This window comes from Rana temporaria, chromosome 4 (genome assembly GCF_905171775.1).
Source record: "Rana temporaria chromosome 4, aRanTem1.1, whole genome shotgun sequence".
Classification (NCBI taxonomy): domain Eukaryota; kingdom Metazoa; phylum Chordata; class Amphibia; order Anura; family Ranidae; genus Rana; species Rana temporaria.
In genome coordinates this window covers 197,144,500-197,162,960 of record NC_053492.1, presented here as the reverse complement: position 1 = coordinate 197,162,960, position 18,461 = coordinate 197,144,500, and the positions used below count along the sequence as shown (strand labels likewise).

Here is an 18,461-nt window from a genome sequence, read left to right as displayed (position 1 = left end):
GTTGGCTCCGCCCCTGTATCTGATATATGTGCGGCAGGTTGGGGCGTCTCCTTACCCCGTGAACACGTCCCCATTGTGACGAAACGTCGGGAGGAGACGCTCTGACGTTGCCGCGTTTACCAGGTGTAAGGATCCGGATATCCGGACGCACGCCTATACACAGTCCGGCCGGCTGTGTTGTTTTTTTATCTTGTACCCGATTTTATGTCCGCTTGATGCCTATTTCTTTCTTTGGAAATGTAAGTAAGCATTTAGCTTTTTTTATGCTACAATAAACCAGCGCAGTATTACACTATATTCCTCTTTTGGTGTCTCTGTTGCATCTATGGAGCCTGGATTCTTTTGGTGAATATTAATTTATGGATACTGCTGGTTGAAGATTACCCTGTATGTTGCTGCTGGATTTGATTTCATGCCTAATTTTTACTGAATTCTGGTAAGAGTCAGTACTATCTGTGGTGGAGGTCTCCTGTTGGTCTAAACACAGCGTGGTTGATATCACTGTTAGTCGGAAGATTCTTTTTTCATCACACACCTGCGGACTACTTTAACCTTTTGGCTCACTTGGACTGTTAATGTGTTTTATTAATTTAGATACATTTGTGTCAATTAGTGGTTATATATAAATTGCACTTCTTCATGAATGGTGCTTATCACCATATATTTAACTATTTGGCTTAATTAGTCACAGGATTTTCACTATTTTTATATTTTATTTTTTATTTTTGAACTAGCGCGACTTCCTTTTCTCATTATGCTTGTCTGTGCTGTATGGCACACTTAAGACGCGGCTGGTATTTATTTTTTATTTTTTGCACTTTATGCTGGGTCTGCGCAACAATCTTCTCTTTTTCTTATTGATACTTTTTGTATGGTCTCAAAAGCACTGCACCGCAGAAAGGCAAAATATTCTCAGAAAAGGAAGAAAAAAAGAAAAAAAAAAAAAACGCTACCGTGCCAAACAGACAGCGAGGCGTGGTCACGCCCTAAGTGGCCCTGGGTGTAATTGAACCCAGGACCTCTCTGTTGCTGCTCCAGGTCTTTGCCTCTGAGCCACTCAGTTGATATTCTGCTTGCTGTCCATCGAAGCCTGGTTCTGAACTATGTGCCGATTGCCTGTCTCTGGATCTCCCTGCAATCTGCACCTGTCTATCCTGGTCCAGCTGAGGCAGGTTACCCAATTAACCAGGGTATAAAGCACTGCCTCACTATGAGGGATGTGTCAGTTCATTGTTCTCTGATGGTCCTGTCTGTACCAACGGTTCCTGTGGTTGTCTTCAGCCTACAAGACCGACCCCGGCTTCTGACCCTTTTGGCTTATGTACCCTGGAATGCTGCCGTCTCCTGCCCTTTGACCCCGGCCTGTACTTTAGGATTTTCCCTGCCTTCTCCAGCCCTTGACCCACAGCTTGTGCCCCGGACATGTCTTTGGTTCCTGTCTGCAACCCTGAACTTTCCGTCAGTAGTTACCCGACTCTGGAATCCTGGACCACGGCTATACTACGGCTATCCTTGGCAAATCCCTATCAAGCCCCCGTGCAGGGCTCAAGTCCTGCGGGAACGCGTGGGAACGGAGTTCCTGCACTTTTTCACAGCAGGAACTCCATTCCATTTGCAGGACTAGAGCAGCCGAGAGCAGCCCGAGCCAATACTTCACTAAGCGGCGATGCCCAGCTCGAGTCACTGTCAGGGACAGGCGAACCTTAGTAATCCTTTATGTTACTGGCTGCTTCCTATATATGGATTCATCAGGTAGTTCCGTCACTTCCTCGATGCCGCAATGTCTCCTGGGAGCTTTTGTCATTGTTCCCAGGAGACATTGCGGAGGTCTGTCGCGAGTTATAGCGGGATTTAGAAAGAACTTGCTTCTACCGAACTTACACTATCCGATGAATCCATATACAGGAAGCGGCCAGTAACAAAGGATTATTAAGGTACAGTGGATCGGGGGGAAAAAAAAAAAAAAAAAAAAAAAAAAAAAAAAAAACATTCGGTTTAGTAAGTGGGGGAGTGGATCTTGGGTGGGAGTTCCCACATTTTTTTCCCCAGGACTTGACCCCTGCCCCAGTGCACAGACTCACAGCCCAAGTAGTGTCTTACCTTATTACTGTGGGCTGTGTGTATTTGTAAGGGTGAGCATACAAACCTGCAAAATGGACTCCACTCAAGGTAAGCCCTTACACCATGTCACTCATTCACTTTCCTGTGAATGAATGCGTAAAAGTATAGCCAGCCATTGTGACTGACAGCTTGTAATTCTCAATGAAATGGGAGAGCACTGAAGACTGCTCTTAGTCCATGGAAACAGTGCGATTTGCAAAGCTCAGCGCATCACCACTGTGCTGAACTCGGCTTTAGTGGGCTAGTTTAACACCATACCATCCAGCTGTTGTAAAGGCTCAAGATATATTTTTTACCTGAAAGCAGTTTTAAACAAATAATGTAATATACTGTAGCTTATCAGATGTTGCACCTGCATTTAGTTCTATTTTTTTTACCCAAAAGGCAAAATTGTTGAACAGAAGTGGAACCTTGGACCTGTGTGTGATGTGTCATAGTTAAGCATGCTGGGATGTACAAACATGTACAGTGGTTACAACAAAATACAAAGAGAAAATAAATCTACCTTCATAACACGGTCATTGAGAGAGCGAAGGAAAGGCTTGTTTTCAGGATCTGATGAAGCAAAGGTATCTTTAAGCGTGATAGCTGCCCTTCCAAAGTCACCTGAAGCAGAATTTATCCAATCTAAGGTGAGACCCAATCCCTGCAAGGTTAAAAAAAAAAAAAAAAAAAAAAGATTAAAAACAAACATCAATGCAGCACAAGCGCTTCCCCAGTAGCCACCTGTATGAGCAAAATGGCTACTTAAAAGTCAGCTACAGCATTCATTCATTACTCTGGATGGCTGTATGGTGCAGCTGTCTCGTGGGCAAAGAAATGCACTGAAAATGTAAATCTATGCCTGAAAGCATCGGTGTGCACAAGGCCTAAATCTTATATTACAGCTAGGCAGACTACATTTTGCTTCTCTACACAATGCACACAGATTATGGCATTGCTGCACATAGTTTCTTGAAACATCACAGCACCCTGCTTCAGTACTTCTCCCATTGCTTGAATACCGATGGGGGCACTTTAGTGGAGCTGTGCTAACAAAATACCTTGGTGAGCAGAGATCAGTCTGGAGCAGTGGTCATTCCTAGGCGGCAAACTGTTACTAGAGTTGTCTGCATGCAAACATGTGACACTGAGCCCCACGACTGAATATTGCAAATGAATGCAAGTTGTAAGGGGCAGGCAAGATGCCTTTTAAAGTCAGGAAATAAGAAAGACTGCAGCTTCTAATGCACACTATGACACTCAGTGTGCAGGAAAAAAATAAAACAAACACACACAATTTTGGTTAACATTGACCTGTACAACCAAAGATTAAAGCTGGCGTTCACAGTTTGTTTGGTAGATTATAAAAAAAGCACTGACAATTTTCTTGAGCAGTTACACACTTCATGCATCCTAGAGCATTCTTTGACGCGAGATGATGGCAGCTGACTGATTAGTGTACTGGTCACTGCCGGTACCATGTGATCACTAGGACCAATCACAGCATATCAAATGGCAGTTGTATAAAATGAATGGCTTTTCATAGCCATTTATTGTGTACTATTGTGTTGATCTGATGTAAAAAATAAAAATCCTGAACACCACCCCAGAGTAATAAAGTGTCACTATGGTAACACTGTAGTGCATTTTACACTGGACTGTTCAAACAGCTACTGCCACACTTTCAAAGGACAAAGGAGTCTCCGCCCCATCTCCAAGTCCCTCAACGCATTTGGTAAGAGGTCATGTAAATCACTAGGGGGAAAAAAAAAAAGAACCATTTTACACACACACACACCTCATTTTTGTAAATTTATCTTTTCATGTGACACTGAAGAGTTTACACTTTTCTACAATGTAAAGTAGTGAGTGTGCAGCTTGTACAACTGTAAATTTGCTGTCCCCTCAAAATAACTCAACACAGCCATCAATGTCTAAACCGCTGGCAACAAAAGTACACCCCCAAATGAAAATGTCCAAATTGGGCCCAAAGTGTCAATATTTTGTGTGGCCACTATTTTCCAGCACCACCTTAACCCTCTTGGGCATGGAGTTCACCAGAGCTTCACAGGTTGCCACTAAAGTCCTCTTCCACTCCTCCATGACGACATCACGGAGCTGGTGATTAGAGACATTGCACTCCTCCAGGACACCCCACAGATGCTCAATATGGTTTAGGTCTGGAGACATGCTCAGCTAGTCCATCACCTTTACCCTCAGCTTTCTTTAGCAAGGCAGTGGTATTCTTGGAGGTGTACACAAAACAATCCAGCGCTCAATGGGTTAGTTAGGAAAAGCAGTCTCACAACAGGCAATAGAACATGAATACTACTAGTTTAATCAGTAACGCGCATAAAATCCAATACTGTCATCACAAAAGGAGGAACAGGAAGTAGTAAAAAGGAAAGGCTTACATTGTCACCAGAGATCCATGGAGCAACGAGGGGCTGACATCCGGGTATGGGGAACCCCACTCACTGCCCAATTCACTAAACCTCCCACTGGGTTTCCCTCGTTAATACATCTTGGCCTGAGGCTGCAGATCTGAATTATTGACTGTTAGTGGCTATGTGCTACCCTTTATAGTGTATATCAACAGTTGGACAATGGTCAATTCAGCCAACCCAGCAGCACTGGCGTCATAGGGCTCATCACTCAGTGAGTTGGTTTCAAATTTCTACACCTCTATATCCCCCAGGAGGGGGCTTGATGGTCAATGGTGATTGTATATGTACGTGCCCAGATGGTGCTTGTCACCACAACCTAGTTAACTGCCACTTTTTGTACCTTATATTAAGATTCATTTTTGGTGCATGATGTGACGCAGCTGTTTTTTACACAGACAACGTTGTCTCATTTTAACATTATGGCTAGGTGGTGGGCAACTAGTTTGGGTTCTTGCAATTACCAATTGTGCAATAAAATGCCCTAAATAAGCTGCCTGATCCGTCCGCAACTTCCTTTTCAGGGGGTCTCTCTCCCCCAGTATTCCTATTCGTCATAGCTCTCGGAGACAGCATAACTGGCGAGTCTGCAATTCAAGCGACGCTGTACCTGTCGGGCACATTTGGTGGTGCAGCGCTTACACTATAGTGAATTGATGGTTCCTTTCTTTTGCACATTTTTATGTAGAGCAACAAACTTTTCAGATCCTCAGAGAGTTCTTTAAACTGTTGAACTTCCAGAAGAGAGAGAGCAAATTTAACACACCTGAGACCTTGTACCACCGAGTCACATGACACCGGGGGAGTAAAAAAGGCCAATTGTTCCCAATTTCACTTATGGGTGTACTTACTTGTTGCCAGCAGTTTAGACATTAATGGCTGTGTGTTACTTTGAGGGGACAGCAAATTTACACTGTTATACAAGCTGTACACTCACTACTTTACATTGTAGCAAAGTGTAATTTCTTTAGTGTGGTCACATGAAAAAAGATAAGATTTACAAAAATGTGAGGTGTACTCACTTTTGTAATCTAACACACACACACACACTAACACTCTAACACAATCAATTTGTTGCCGGGCAGGCACTTGCACTCTATAGATAGTAGATCTAAAAAAGGATCTTTTTACACAGATTGGGACACGTTTGTTGAGCTTAAACCTGAAAATTCACAGGAGCATGCAGCAACACATACTGTTACATGGATTTTGGAGAGACAGGGGCTTATGTCTACAGGCTGTCATCGAATTAAGCTTTGAGGTATTTACAGCCAGAACAAGCATAGACCAAAAATAAAAAAAATAAAAAACATACAACACACACAAGACAATTACTAGAAACAGATCTGGAGTTACTTACATTTATATCAGCACTTTTATCTTTTAGATAAACAGAAATTTTAAGCAATTCCTCTTTGTATTTAACAAAGTCCAGCGGCAGCTTGTGATCATGTGTTAGGCGCAGAATAACTTGGGTGGCAATATTTGCAACAGCTCTGCACATGCGGTCAACATTAACCAGCTTTTGAAAATTCTCAAATGTATCTTTTCTGGTTCCAAGATAAGCGTAAGGCTTGTTATCCTATCAATAAAAAAAAAAAGATAAAATTATATTAGTGAAAAACATTACCACCAAGCAGAGGGCCAATTTGTACTCCTTGCAAAATAGACTCTTGGACAGCTTGCACCAAGTACACAGAGGTTGACAAACAGCTCCCCCTTTGGAAAGTGGAGCATACCTTTATGCGAAAGGCGGCTTATCTGAGGATTTGGAAGACCGAGACAGACCTTGCAGGTGGACTGGGAGCCAAGCTTTGGGGAAAGGTCCTTGACATTGGAGCAGTAGTGCAGAAAGAAAGTGACATTTAATAGACAGTCTACCACTGAAATTAATGGGTACTTATGCCACCAGTAGCATTCTTGATCAAAACAAAAACAGAGACATGATCCATGGAAAGTCATGCAAACAAGATACTTCTTGATGCGTTTTGCAGTTCATCAGTTCTATGCATGTGTATCGAAAGGAAACCCATGCGGGAGATTTGCAGGAAGCTTCCAGCAAACAGTCACAACTAAAAATTACAGCTACAAGCAGTTGCTCTTTACACTTTATCAACAAGGGATCAACTGCAGCAGTGGTAAGGTACCTTCTGAGGCATTTTTCGAATGTTGTGTTCTGCACAAGATACCAAGGGCATGATCTCACAATGCTACAACATGCTCCTGGCATCATTTTTGGAGGGGTATCCTATGAGGGTGTCAGAACAGTGGGAGACAGACTTAGGGCCCATCGAGTTGAGAGGAGGCGCTACAGGCCGTAAATGCCTGCTCACGGAATGTGTCACAGAGGGTATCCCAGCTCTACATATTGCTAAGGGTGCACTTTACCCCGGTTACTCTTCAGAATGGGCTGGGCTCCGGACCCGCTGTGCGGACGTTACAGGGCTGCCCAGGGGGGGATCCGATCCACCTATTCTGGCGTTGCCCCAAGCTACATAGATATTGGACGGAGGTCCAGGCTACGCTGAATTCAGTTTTCCGGACCAACGTTCCACAGGACCCACTTTGTTGCCTGTTGGGTGTTTTGGAGGGGGTGATAGAGGAGGAGGTCACCAGAGTGGAGGTCACCAGAGTGGCATTCGCCAGGGCATTGTTCCAGGCGAGAAAGTTCATTCTCCTGCATTGGAAGTCAAGGGAGCCCCCTTCGACCGAGACCTGGGTTCAGCATGTGGGTAGAACACTATTAATGGAAAAATACATATACCAACACAGAGGGAACGCAGGGAAATTTATTAAACTGTGGGATCCATGGCTCGCGACACCTGGGCTAAGCCCCTTGGACTGGTACAGGCAAGGCTACTTGGAGGGGTGTAGGGACAGAAGACAACAGACAGGGTCCCCTGCCTAGACATTTGGGAGGATACATGGAAAGCGGCGGGGTGGAAGGGCGGGAGTGGACGGGGGTTTGGCAAAGTGGGTCCCGCTGGTCAAGATGGTGTATTGAATATGTGAAATGATTTGTAGTCGTACTTTTGTTGTCTGACCTGCAATTCTGTTATTGTGAATGTTGGAATACAGGGTGTAAGATGTCATTCTGTTTTTCTCCTTAACTGTATGTTTTGTGAGCAATAAACTTGATTAAAAAAAAAAAAAAAAAAGCTTCCCTTCAGGAGAGACTAAGCAGAGAAAAAAATAAAAATAAAAAGCATTTCAAGTGTTAAAACACTACAGCACCTCCCAGGGGGCGGGTTCCCCGGGTACATCCCACTCTTGCATCATGCAGCCTCAGTTCGTAAACAAGCAGTACAAAAGGAGGGGTGGGTGCTGTGTCCGTCCATGAACTCAGAGAAATGGATTTTACGGTGAGTAAAAAAATCCTATTTTCTCTTCTGTTCATGGACGGACACAGCAGCATTGACCTTAGGGACGTCCCCAAGCAGTGTCAAAAAATTGAGGGGTGGGAAAAACACAGCAAACCAAGCTTCACCCCAAACAAACCAGAGTTCAACGGAGGAACTTCAACCTTAAACTGCCGCCTGTAAAACCTTGCGGCCAAAGGAGGCATCCAAAGATACGCTCACATCCACCTTGTAAAATTTTGAAAAGGTGTGGATTGACGACCAGGTTGCTGCCTTACACACCTGTAAAACAGACGCTTGATGGCAGAAAGGCCAAGAGGCACGAATCGCCCTGGTCGAATGCGCCGTAACCTGAAAGGGAGGCGCCCGCCCCTTTAGGGCATAGGCCTGGAGCACAACCTGTCTGATCCACCTAAAAATGGTGGCCGACGAGACCGCCAGACCCTTCTTAGGACCAGTCACCGACACGAACAGTGAGTCCGACTTCCGAAACAGAGCCGTAGCAGACAAGTACACCCGTAGGGCCCGAACCACGTCCAAGGAATGTAAAGTGGCCTCCTTCGGGTTTTTCGGCTGAGGACATAAGGATGGCAAGACTATGTCCTCATTAATGTGAAAACCCGAAACCACCTTTGGAAGGAAAGACGGCTGCCGCCGCAGCACCACCATATCCTTGTGGATGACCAAGTAAGGAGCCTTGCAGGACAAGGCCACCAGTTCAGATACTCGCATAGTAATATGGTACAAATAAAATTAATTCACATGGAACAAAATGATTTGCCCCATAGGCGAGATGAAATGTCCCAATGATTACAAAATATGTAAACCAAAAGTAAAAGATGAAAAGTCTATTGCAAAACACAAAAAAGTGCATCTGATAATTAATCGTAGTGAAATATCGTTCTCCTTCAAGCATATAATGACATCAATGAAAGAAAACCTCAGAATAGTGCATGGATAGACAAGACACCTCCACCTTTCAATCACACTGCCCCTTACCATAGGGGAAGATCCCAACTAGAGATCTTCTGACAGCAGATGGCTTACTCCCCAGCCAAGGGCTTGTGTGGCAGGATATCCGAGAGCCGAAATTTCTCCCACAGTGGACCGATGATCAGTGTAGTTTAAAACCAATATGGAGAAGGAAAAGAGCTGACATAGTGTGAACCCATATAGCAATTTATTGTAAAAAATTAAAATCACACTTACAGAAATGTAGATAAAATTCACATATACATATATACATATATACATATATATATATATACATATATATATATATATATATATATATATATATATATATATATATATATATATATATAGCCGGCTAGCACAACCCGTTCACTCCGGGACACAGTATGCGGTTATAGACGTCGGCACGCCGCTACCCTACGCAGTTTCGTCTTAGAAGTCTTCGTCCTGGGGCACGAGCGGCGTGCTGACTCACCGCAATTTATATCTAACAAACAGATGGTACCGCCCCCATCTGAGCTCCCAGAATCACTGAAGCTCTGGTGGCCATCTTGGATAAGGGATATGTTCAATATATAAGAATAGCTTATCCATTAATCTCTTACTATTCTAGCTGAAATATCAAGAGCAGCCAAGAAAGGTAAAGAGTTAAAAGGAAAAAAAAAAAAAAACGTTTCGAATTTAAAAAAAAAAAAAAAAAAAAAAAAAAATTTGCTACACAGTGATGGGCAGATTAAAAAATCCGCCCACAAGTGTCAGCATCATCTGAGGCTGGCGCCCCACCCAGCCTCAGATGATGCCGACACTTGTGGGCGGACCTATTAATGTCTGCGCAAGTGGGTCTCCAATTCGATCGTGCGCGTCATAAGCCGGGGACGCGCACGATATACTCATATGGCGTTTCCAGTGTGGGCAAGTTTGCCCACAGTCCCCTGCACAACTATTGCCCACTTGTTCAGACCTGGGAGGTGCATCACTTCATGTGACAGATGTACACACAACAGAGCGCAGCGCACTCCGGATAGATACTAGCCATCTTCATCACAGTGGTTGAATAAGTACAGGAAGACTGATGGGATAAGTGTAGAGGCACTACACCGAGAGACATGGGCTGACTTGTAAAAAGCGATCCAATGTTTTATAAGGTGGATTTTTTAATCTGCCCATCACTGAGTAGCAAAAGTTTTTTTACTTCAAAAGTTTTTTTTTCCTTTTTAACTTTCCCTTTCTTGGCTGCTGTTGATATTTCAGCTAGAATAGTAAGATTAATGGATAAGCTAATCTTATATATTGAACATATCCCTTATCCAAGATGGCCACCAGAGCTTCAGGGATTCTGGGAGCTCAGATGGGGGCGGTACCATCTGTGTTTGTTAGATATAAATTGCGGTGAGTCAGCACGCCGCTCGTGTCCCAGAACGAAGTCTAAGACGAAACGGCGTAGGGTAGCGGCGTGCCGACGTCTATAACCGCATACTGTGTCCCAGAGTGAACAGGTTGTGCTAGCCGGCCATATATATTCACAAGCAAATTTTATCTACATTTCTGTAAGTGTGATTTAAATTTTTTACAATAAATTGCTATATGGGTTAACACTATGTCAGCTCTTTTCCCTCTCCATATTGGTTTTAAACTACACTGATCGGTCCACTCTGGGAGAAATTTCGGCTCTCTGATATCCTGCCACACAAGCCCTTAGCTGGGGAGTAAGCCATCTGCCGTCAGAAGATCTCTAGTTGGGATCTTCCCCTATGGTAAGGGGCAGTGTGATTGAAAGGTGGAGGTGTCTTGTCTATCCATGCACTATTCTGAGGTTTTCTTGCATTGATGTCACTATCTGCTTAAAGGAAAACGATATTTCACTATCAATTATCAGATGCACTTTGTGTTTTGCAATAGAGACTTATTTTTCATCTTTTACTTTTGGTTTACATATTATTTTGGAATCATTGGGACATTTCATCTCACCTATGGGGCAAATCATTTGTTCCATGTGAATTCATTTTATTTGTACCATATCACTATGTGTCAAAGATACTAGAGTGTTCACATTCGTTGCGCAGCTTGTTTTTTGTGGGTATCTCACATTTTAAGCTGCTAGCATTTTTATTTCGTTTGTTTATTTACCAGACAGCGCAGTATCACCACATTTTTTTCACTCAGTTCAGCTACTCGTCTGACCGAGGTAATTGCCACCAGAAAAACAACCTTCTGGGACAGTCAACAAAGGAATCTTCCGAACGTCCTCAAACGGAGCTTCTTGAAGCGCCAAAAGGACTAAATTCAAGTCCCATGGAGGCAGTGGAGGGCGCACAGGAGGGGCCACATGCCGAGCCTCCTGCACAAACGTACGCACCAAGGGTCGCTGAAAGACCGCTAGAGCCGAAATCTGACTCTTAACCGTACTTAAGGCGACAACCTGATCCACTCCACGCTGTAAGAACAGCAGAATCTGGGACATCACGTATGTACGGGGTGCCATTTCATCTCTTCACACACAGCGATGTAGGCCTTCCACGTACGATGGTAAATCTTTTGTGAAGTAGACTTCCGTGCTCGTAACATGGTAGAGACCGAGCCCGACAGGCCTCGATCCTTCAGCACCTGACTCTCAACAGCCACGCCTTTAAAGCCAGCGATTGTAAAGCAGGGTGAAAGAAAGATAGGACCCTGCAACAAATCTCTCAGGGGTAGACGCCAGGGGACGTCTGCCACCAGACGCACCAGGTCCGCGTACCAGGGACTGCACGGCCAATCCGGAGCGATCAGGATTGTTGGTATCCCCTCGGCTCCCACTCTGCGCAACAGGCGAGGAAGAAGCTTCAGAGGATGGAAGGCGTAGATTAGGCGATAGTGACCCCATGGTGCCACCAACGCGTCTGACGCGTCCGCCCACGGATCCCTTGACCTGGCCACGAACTGTGATACCTTCCGATTGAGATGGGACGACAGAAGGTCCACGTCTGGAATGCCCCATCTTTGGCACAGACTCTGAAACACCTCCGGGTGTAGCGACCATTCTCCTTGGCCTAGCGTTTGGCGACTTAGCTAGTCGGCTTGACAGTTCAGCACCCCCAGAATGTACACGGCCGACAGCCGGAACGTACCTTTCGGCCCACCGGAGGATGTGCGCGACTTCCGTCGCTGCAGCAGAGCTCCGCATGCTCCCCTGATGATCGACGTACACCACGGCTGTGGCGTTGGACTGGATCCTGACCGGTCGGTCCTGTAGACCCAGAGACCACTTGGAGAGACAACTTGATCGCTCGGAGCTTCAGTACAATGATTGGTAGGCGGGACTCCTGAGTCCAGCGCCCCTGGACTGACTGGACACCCCCCCAGCCGGAGAGGCTAGCATCCGTCGTGATCACTGTCCAATGGCACGGCAGAAAAGATTTTCCGGCCCCAAGTGCCGGAGATGTCAGCCACCACACTAGGGAGGACCTGACCAGGCGACTCACCCGATTCTGGATATCCAGAGACGAAGGGAGCTTGTCCCAACGTGACAGAATCTCTTTGCAATGCTCGAGTGTGAAATTGGGCATGCGGCACTGCCTCGAAAGAGGCCACCATCAGACCCAGCACTCATGCAAAAGCGAAGCGACGCCCATTTTGGGTCGTCAGCCGCTGCACCGCAGACTGCAATGTCTGTAGTTTTTCCATTGGGAGGAAAACTCTTGCCTCTGGAGGAGTCCAGGACTAACCCCAGGTATCCCAGCCGCTGAGACGGTACCAGTACCGATTTCTGGGTATTTAATAGCCAGCCGAATTCTCAGAGGGTTTGACAGGTGATAGAAATGTCCTCTTCTAATTCTGAGCTTGAAGAAGCTCTCAGAAGGTCATCCAGGTATCCTACAATAGCGATCCAGCGCTGCCTCAGCAGGGCCAGAATCGGAGCGAGCACCTTGGTGAAAACCCGCGGTGCCGAGGCCAGGCCGAACGGGAGGGCCACAAATTGAAAGTGACCCTCTCCGATCGCAAAACGCTGACATCTCTGGTGTTTTGCGCATATGGGGATATGCAGGTACGCATCCTTGATATCCAAGGATGCTAGGAAATCCCCCTGATGGAGCGCTGCTACTACTGAGCGAAGCGACTCCATGCTGAATTTTTGCCCTTTGACAAAACAATTGAGGGCCTTGAGGTCCAGGATTGGCAGGACCCCTTCCTTCTTGGGGAGTACAAACAGATTGGAGTAAAACCCCTGAAACCGTTCCGTCGAGGGAACCGGTACAACCACCCCCCTGACCAGCAGATCCTGGACAGCTCCTTCCGGTGACCCGAGGAAAAAAAATTTGTTTGGTGGGCAAGGGAGAAACTCTTGTACCCCGAGGAAACTACTTTGCAAACCCAACGGCCGGACAGAAGAGACCTCCACCAAGCTGCGAATTTGCGAAGCGGGAGCCCCTTCCACAGGTAACGTGGTAGCCTTGTTCAGCCTGGACACAGGGGGGTCCACTGACGGAGGAGAGACCCACTTTTTTTTTTAAAGTCCCCCTCAAAAGGATAACGGACCGCAAAGTATTTTGGAACAGTAAAAAAAAAAATTCTGCGGCCGATCCCATTCCTTGTACAACAATTTTTCCAGATATGGAACACAAGGAAAACACTTTTGCAGTGCGGGGTGGCTTTCGGAACCCAAAAGGGACCGGCATGTCTGATGCCTCCCCCAAATCCTCAAGTTTCTGAGTATCCTACACTGCTGTGATAAGAGCTCCAACAAAATTACTTATCATGCGCTGACCCTGAAACGGATTCATCCTCACTGTCTGTGTGGGCTAAGCCTGCATCATCCGACATAACGGAACCAGGGCCAGATGCAATAGCAGGGCCTGATTCCGTGTCAGAGACATCCCCAGAAGCAGGCGCAGGGAGGGGGCGCTTTTTACCCCCCTTCTGGCTACTTGCCGCTTCAATCCTGGCAACAAACGCCTCAAGGACTGCTGCCATAGCATCCACCGAGGTCGCAGGAGCACTAAGGGTTAACTCTGGCATGGTTGGGGTAGAAGCCTCCGGTTCAGACTCCATGCTGACCCACCTATATATGCCACCCTAGTACTGCAAGGCAGGACCCACAGGCCACCCTCCCAGCTGCAACAGAGCAGGGGACCCCCCAGGGAGACTCACCACCCCGACCAGAGTGCAGTGCTGTTAAAGAGCCGAGAGTGCTGTCCTTGCTGTGCCGTCCCTCAGGAAGTATTCTGCAGGCTTTGGCACCGTTATTTCAGGCACTAGAGGCAAAAAAACTTTTCCCAAGATGCCCGCCGACATGAAAAAAAAAAAAAAAAAAAAAAAAAGCAGAAAAAAAAAAAAAGCATGTGGGCTACAAGAAAATGGCCGCCGATACATAGAACCGCGACCCCGGTAAAATAGCGGCCATACGCGTGTTTTAAAAAAAAAACAGTACACACAGCAGAACAGTCCAGCACACACCAGCACATAAAAATAAAAAAATAGCACCTCACAGCAGCACAGCCCCCCCGGCAGTAATGGAGCCCCCCCCCCCACCCAGAATGGGGAAAGAGGGAGAGGAAAGCAGGGCAAACCCTTAATCGACCTCCCCAGGAATGCACCAGCTCAACCACCCTGCCAAGGTAAGTGGATACTACTTAGTCGTCTTGTGACCACCGGCTGGAGGCATTCCAGACAGACCCAATGTCCACAGGTAGATACGGCATGGATGTCGGCCCGGCACACTGACAAAGCCATAGAGTCATATGTGTGCCCTGAAGCATATAGCTCACCGGCCGCCCCTGGAGCAATGGGGCATGTCGTGGACGGCCTAGCTAAAGGCCGGCACACGCTCGATGGCCGAACATGGGGGGGGGGGGGGGGGGGGGGGGGGACTACAAGGATCAAGATCCAGCCGGTCACCCAGTCGGCAGTTGATTGTACAGGGTGGGCCATTTATATTGATCCACCCGGGTGGGCCATTTATATGGATACACCTTAATAAAATGGGAATGGTTGCCGCCATGGTCACCACCCATTTTGAAAAGTTTCCCCCCCTTACATATACTAATGTGCCACAAACAGGAAGTTAATATCACCAACCATTCCCATTTTATTAAAGCGGTGGTTCCCCCTTAAAAACAACTTTTTTTTATTTCACTGCCCCCCCACATTCCATCACGATTAAGGCACATATTTTTTTTTTCCTGCTGTACATACCTTACTACAGCATATTCACCCGTGCATCCGGGTTGCGAGTCCCGCGGGAGTGGGCGTTCCTCACATGCTGTTGATTGACGTTTTGCCCAAAAACCAGCTCTCCCCCCGTCGCGTAAGCCGCGTCACGATTGGCGAAAGGAGCCGAACAGCGATGCGCATGCGCAGTATAGCGCCGACTCGCCGTTCGGCTCCTTTCGCCAACCGTGACGCGGCTTACGCGACGGGGGGAGAGCTCGTTTTTGGGCAAAACGTCAATCAACAGCATGTGAGGAACGCCCACTCCCGCGGGACTCGCAACCCGGATGCACGGGTGAATATGCTGTAGTAAGGTATGTAAAGCAGGAAAAAAAAATTTTTTCCCTCAATCGTGATGGAATGTGGGGGGGCAGTGAAATAAAAAAAGTTGTTTTTAAGGGGGAACCACCGCTTTAAGGTGTATCCATATAAATGGCCCACCCGGGTGTATCCATATAAATTGGCCCACCCGGGTGGATCCATATAAATGGCCCACCCTGTAGATCCCAGGATTTAAAAATGCAGGAAAAATCCAAATAAAAAAAATTAAAAAAAAACACACCAGAGCACATGGGCTCCAGAAGGGCCATGTCTTCTAACGCCAGGCAGAATAAAAGTGAGGCTGCATGATGCAAGACAGTGGGATGTACCCAGGGACCCGCCTTATGGTAGAAACGTCCACTTAATACATCCGCCGCTCAATAGACCACCCAGCATGGTAGTGGTGACAGTTTGGCCTAAGAAAACATTTTACTTATTTAATGCAACTTCAAGGATGCAGTGAAGTTCTGCAGTCTCTCAGGAAGAAGGTATCTGAACAAACCATGCCAGGCAACCACAATGTGTTTGTAGCAGATTGATATTATGTTTCTACATACATGCTTATTTAATAATGTAATCATGGTTCAGTTATTAAAAGGGGTTGTAAAAAAAAGGTACAATTTTCCTTCCTTTACCCTGGGACAGACCTCCTTCACTTACCTCATCCTTCCATTTTGCTTTTAAAATGTCCTTATTTCTTCTGAGAAATCCTCACTTCCTGTTCTTCCGTCTGTAACTACACACAGTAATGCAAGGCTTTCGCCCTGGTGTGGACTGTCATGCTCGCCCTCTCCCTGGGACTACAGGAGAGTCAGGACGCCCACTAACACAGCTCCTTTATATGCAACGTAGAGAGCGTCCTAACTCTCCTGTAGTCCAAGGGAGGGGGCGAGCACAACACTCCACACCAGTGAGAAAGCCTCGCATTACTGTGTGGAGTTACAGACAGAAGAGCAGGAAGTGAGAATTTCTCAGAATAAGGACATTTAAAAAAAAAAAAAAAAAAAAAAAAAAATCGAAGGATGAGGTAAGTGAAGGAGGACTGCACTAAGGTAAAGGAAGCTATTTAGCTACAAATATTGTACCTTTACAACCCTTATGGCACATGAACAGCGCCCCCTATCTCACTATTTAGGCAACCACAATACACCACAGGTAGTGGTCTCTTGTGATGACAGAATATATAAACTTTAAAAACTACTTTGACATATACTCACTAGTCCACATCCAATACTATACAGACACCACCAGCTAAAATGGTGTACACTTTGCATTGTGTGAACTGTGAAATGATGTATTCTTGAGTTGACAAAAGGCAATCCTAAGACACGTTGGAGCAGACCGCACAAGGTATCTTACAACACCAGTTTTAAAAAGGTCTTAGTGAAGCGTTCCCTTTGAATACCCAGTAATTTACCAAAAAGTTACGTTCAAGTATAACATTATTGTTGCTATAACAGCAATATTAGAAACTTGAGATAGACTGCAAATTAGCAAGAAATGTGGGAGAGCATTTAATTTCTTACCTTAATGAAGCTGAAAGATAACGAAGGAACACCAGAATAGGCAAGAAAGGGGTAAGCGGCATCAGCAATTGACAAAGGTTGTCTATTAGAAGAGGGGACAAAAACAATTGTTTGTTTAGACACCAAAAAAAAATTAAAAATAAATCACATTAGTATCTTAAGCACATCAGATTTTGCAATAAAAAAAAATTTGATGGACAAGTTATGAAAAATCGCCATGCAAAAATGACCTGTGTTACTTACATGACGTTTTTGGATTCTTCTTTCCCATTAGAAAGTTTTGTATCACTGTTAGAAGTAGGGTCAGACACCTGCATGGAAACAGAATTCAGAATTACCAGCTGCATGGTGCTAAACATCTACACTTGGCTCACTAAATTTCCAGAAACAATATCCTCACCTCCTTTAATGTTTTTTGGATCATAGTATACATAAGAGGGCTACCAGACACTTGAAGTGGTCCAGCACCTAAAAGGGAGGAAACCACAAACAACCTTAGCCATGTGAAAGCAACAAGAACCCTTCCGAGTTATTAAACCCATCAACCTCGATCAATAACTGGCCTTTTAAAAGTGACTGTCACTGCTGAAAATAGTACTTCAAGGGGTTGTAAAGGAATTCCCCCCCCCCCTAAATAGCTTCCTTTACTTTAGTGCAGTCGTCCTTCACTTACCTCATCCTTCCATTTTGCTTTCAAATGTCCTTATTTCTTCTGAGAAATCCTCACTTCCTGTTCTTCTGTCTGTAACTCAACATCATATTGCAAGGCTTTCTCCCTGGTGTGGAGAAAGCCTCTTGAGGGGGGAGGGGGCGAGCAGGCAAGTCAGGACACACTACTTTGCAGATAGAGAAAGGAGCTGTGTGTTAGTGGGTGTCCTGACACTCCTGTTCGCCCCCTCAAGAGGCTCTCCACACCAGGGAGAAAGCCTTGCATTACAGTGTTGAGTTACGGACAGAACAGGAAGTGAGGATTTCTCAGAAGAAATAAGGACATTTAAAAGCAAAATCGAAGAGTTAAGTAAAAGAGGACTGCACTAAAAAGGAAGCTCTTTAGGGAAAAAAACACACACACACACACACACACACACACACACACACACACACTTACAACCCCTTTAAAACCCATGTTAACCTTATATTTTTCTAAAATCTAGCTCCCATATGTACCAATATACCAGTAATGTACCCTCTGGTACAAAAATACAAGTTATTTGGTTTTGAAGACCAGACCTCACCTCCATTCATCCATGGCTGTAGTTTGCAGATCATTTCAGAAACTTCCTGGTATAAAAAAAACAAACAGGACGGACCAGCCAGTATGACCCAGGAAAGTTTACCAGCTGTCCTCAGCATACCTTCACCCATCAACTAGGTTTTCACAGCACTCCCGGCATTCCTCCATGTGTGGATTTGCCCAACTACCCCAGCATCCATTCGGACAGGCTCAGGGTGCATGCCAAAATTGCCTGGGGCCACATGCAGCCAACTGGACATTCCTGAAATAGTGCAAGTGCCTGTCCAATTGGATACAGAGCAATTGGATTGAT

General features: G+C 45.7%; 1 protein-coding gene across 3 annotated transcripts in view; it reads right to left on the bottom strand.

Annotated features, from left to right (window-relative positions):
- The window catches only part of TFRC (transferrin receptor), an 84,700-nt gene that overhangs the window by 8,724 nt on the left and 57,515 nt on the right, over positions 1 to 18,461 (bottom strand). For all 3 annotated transcript variants that reach the window (XM_040349617.1, XM_040349618.1, XM_040349619.1), the window contains exons 14-18: positions 17,315 to 17,382; positions 17,158 to 17,225; positions 16,915 to 16,996; positions 5,908 to 6,129; positions 2,627 to 2,767 (exon numbers count right to left, since the gene is read on the bottom strand). In XM_040349617.1, coding sequence (XP_040205551.1) covers positions 2,627 to 2,767; positions 5,908 to 6,129; positions 16,915 to 16,996; positions 17,158 to 17,225; positions 17,315 to 17,382 — 581 coding nt within the window. The remainder of the gene's footprint in view (positions 1 to 2,626; positions 2,768 to 5,907; positions 6,130 to 16,914; positions 16,997 to 17,157; positions 17,226 to 17,314; positions 17,383 to 18,461) is intronic.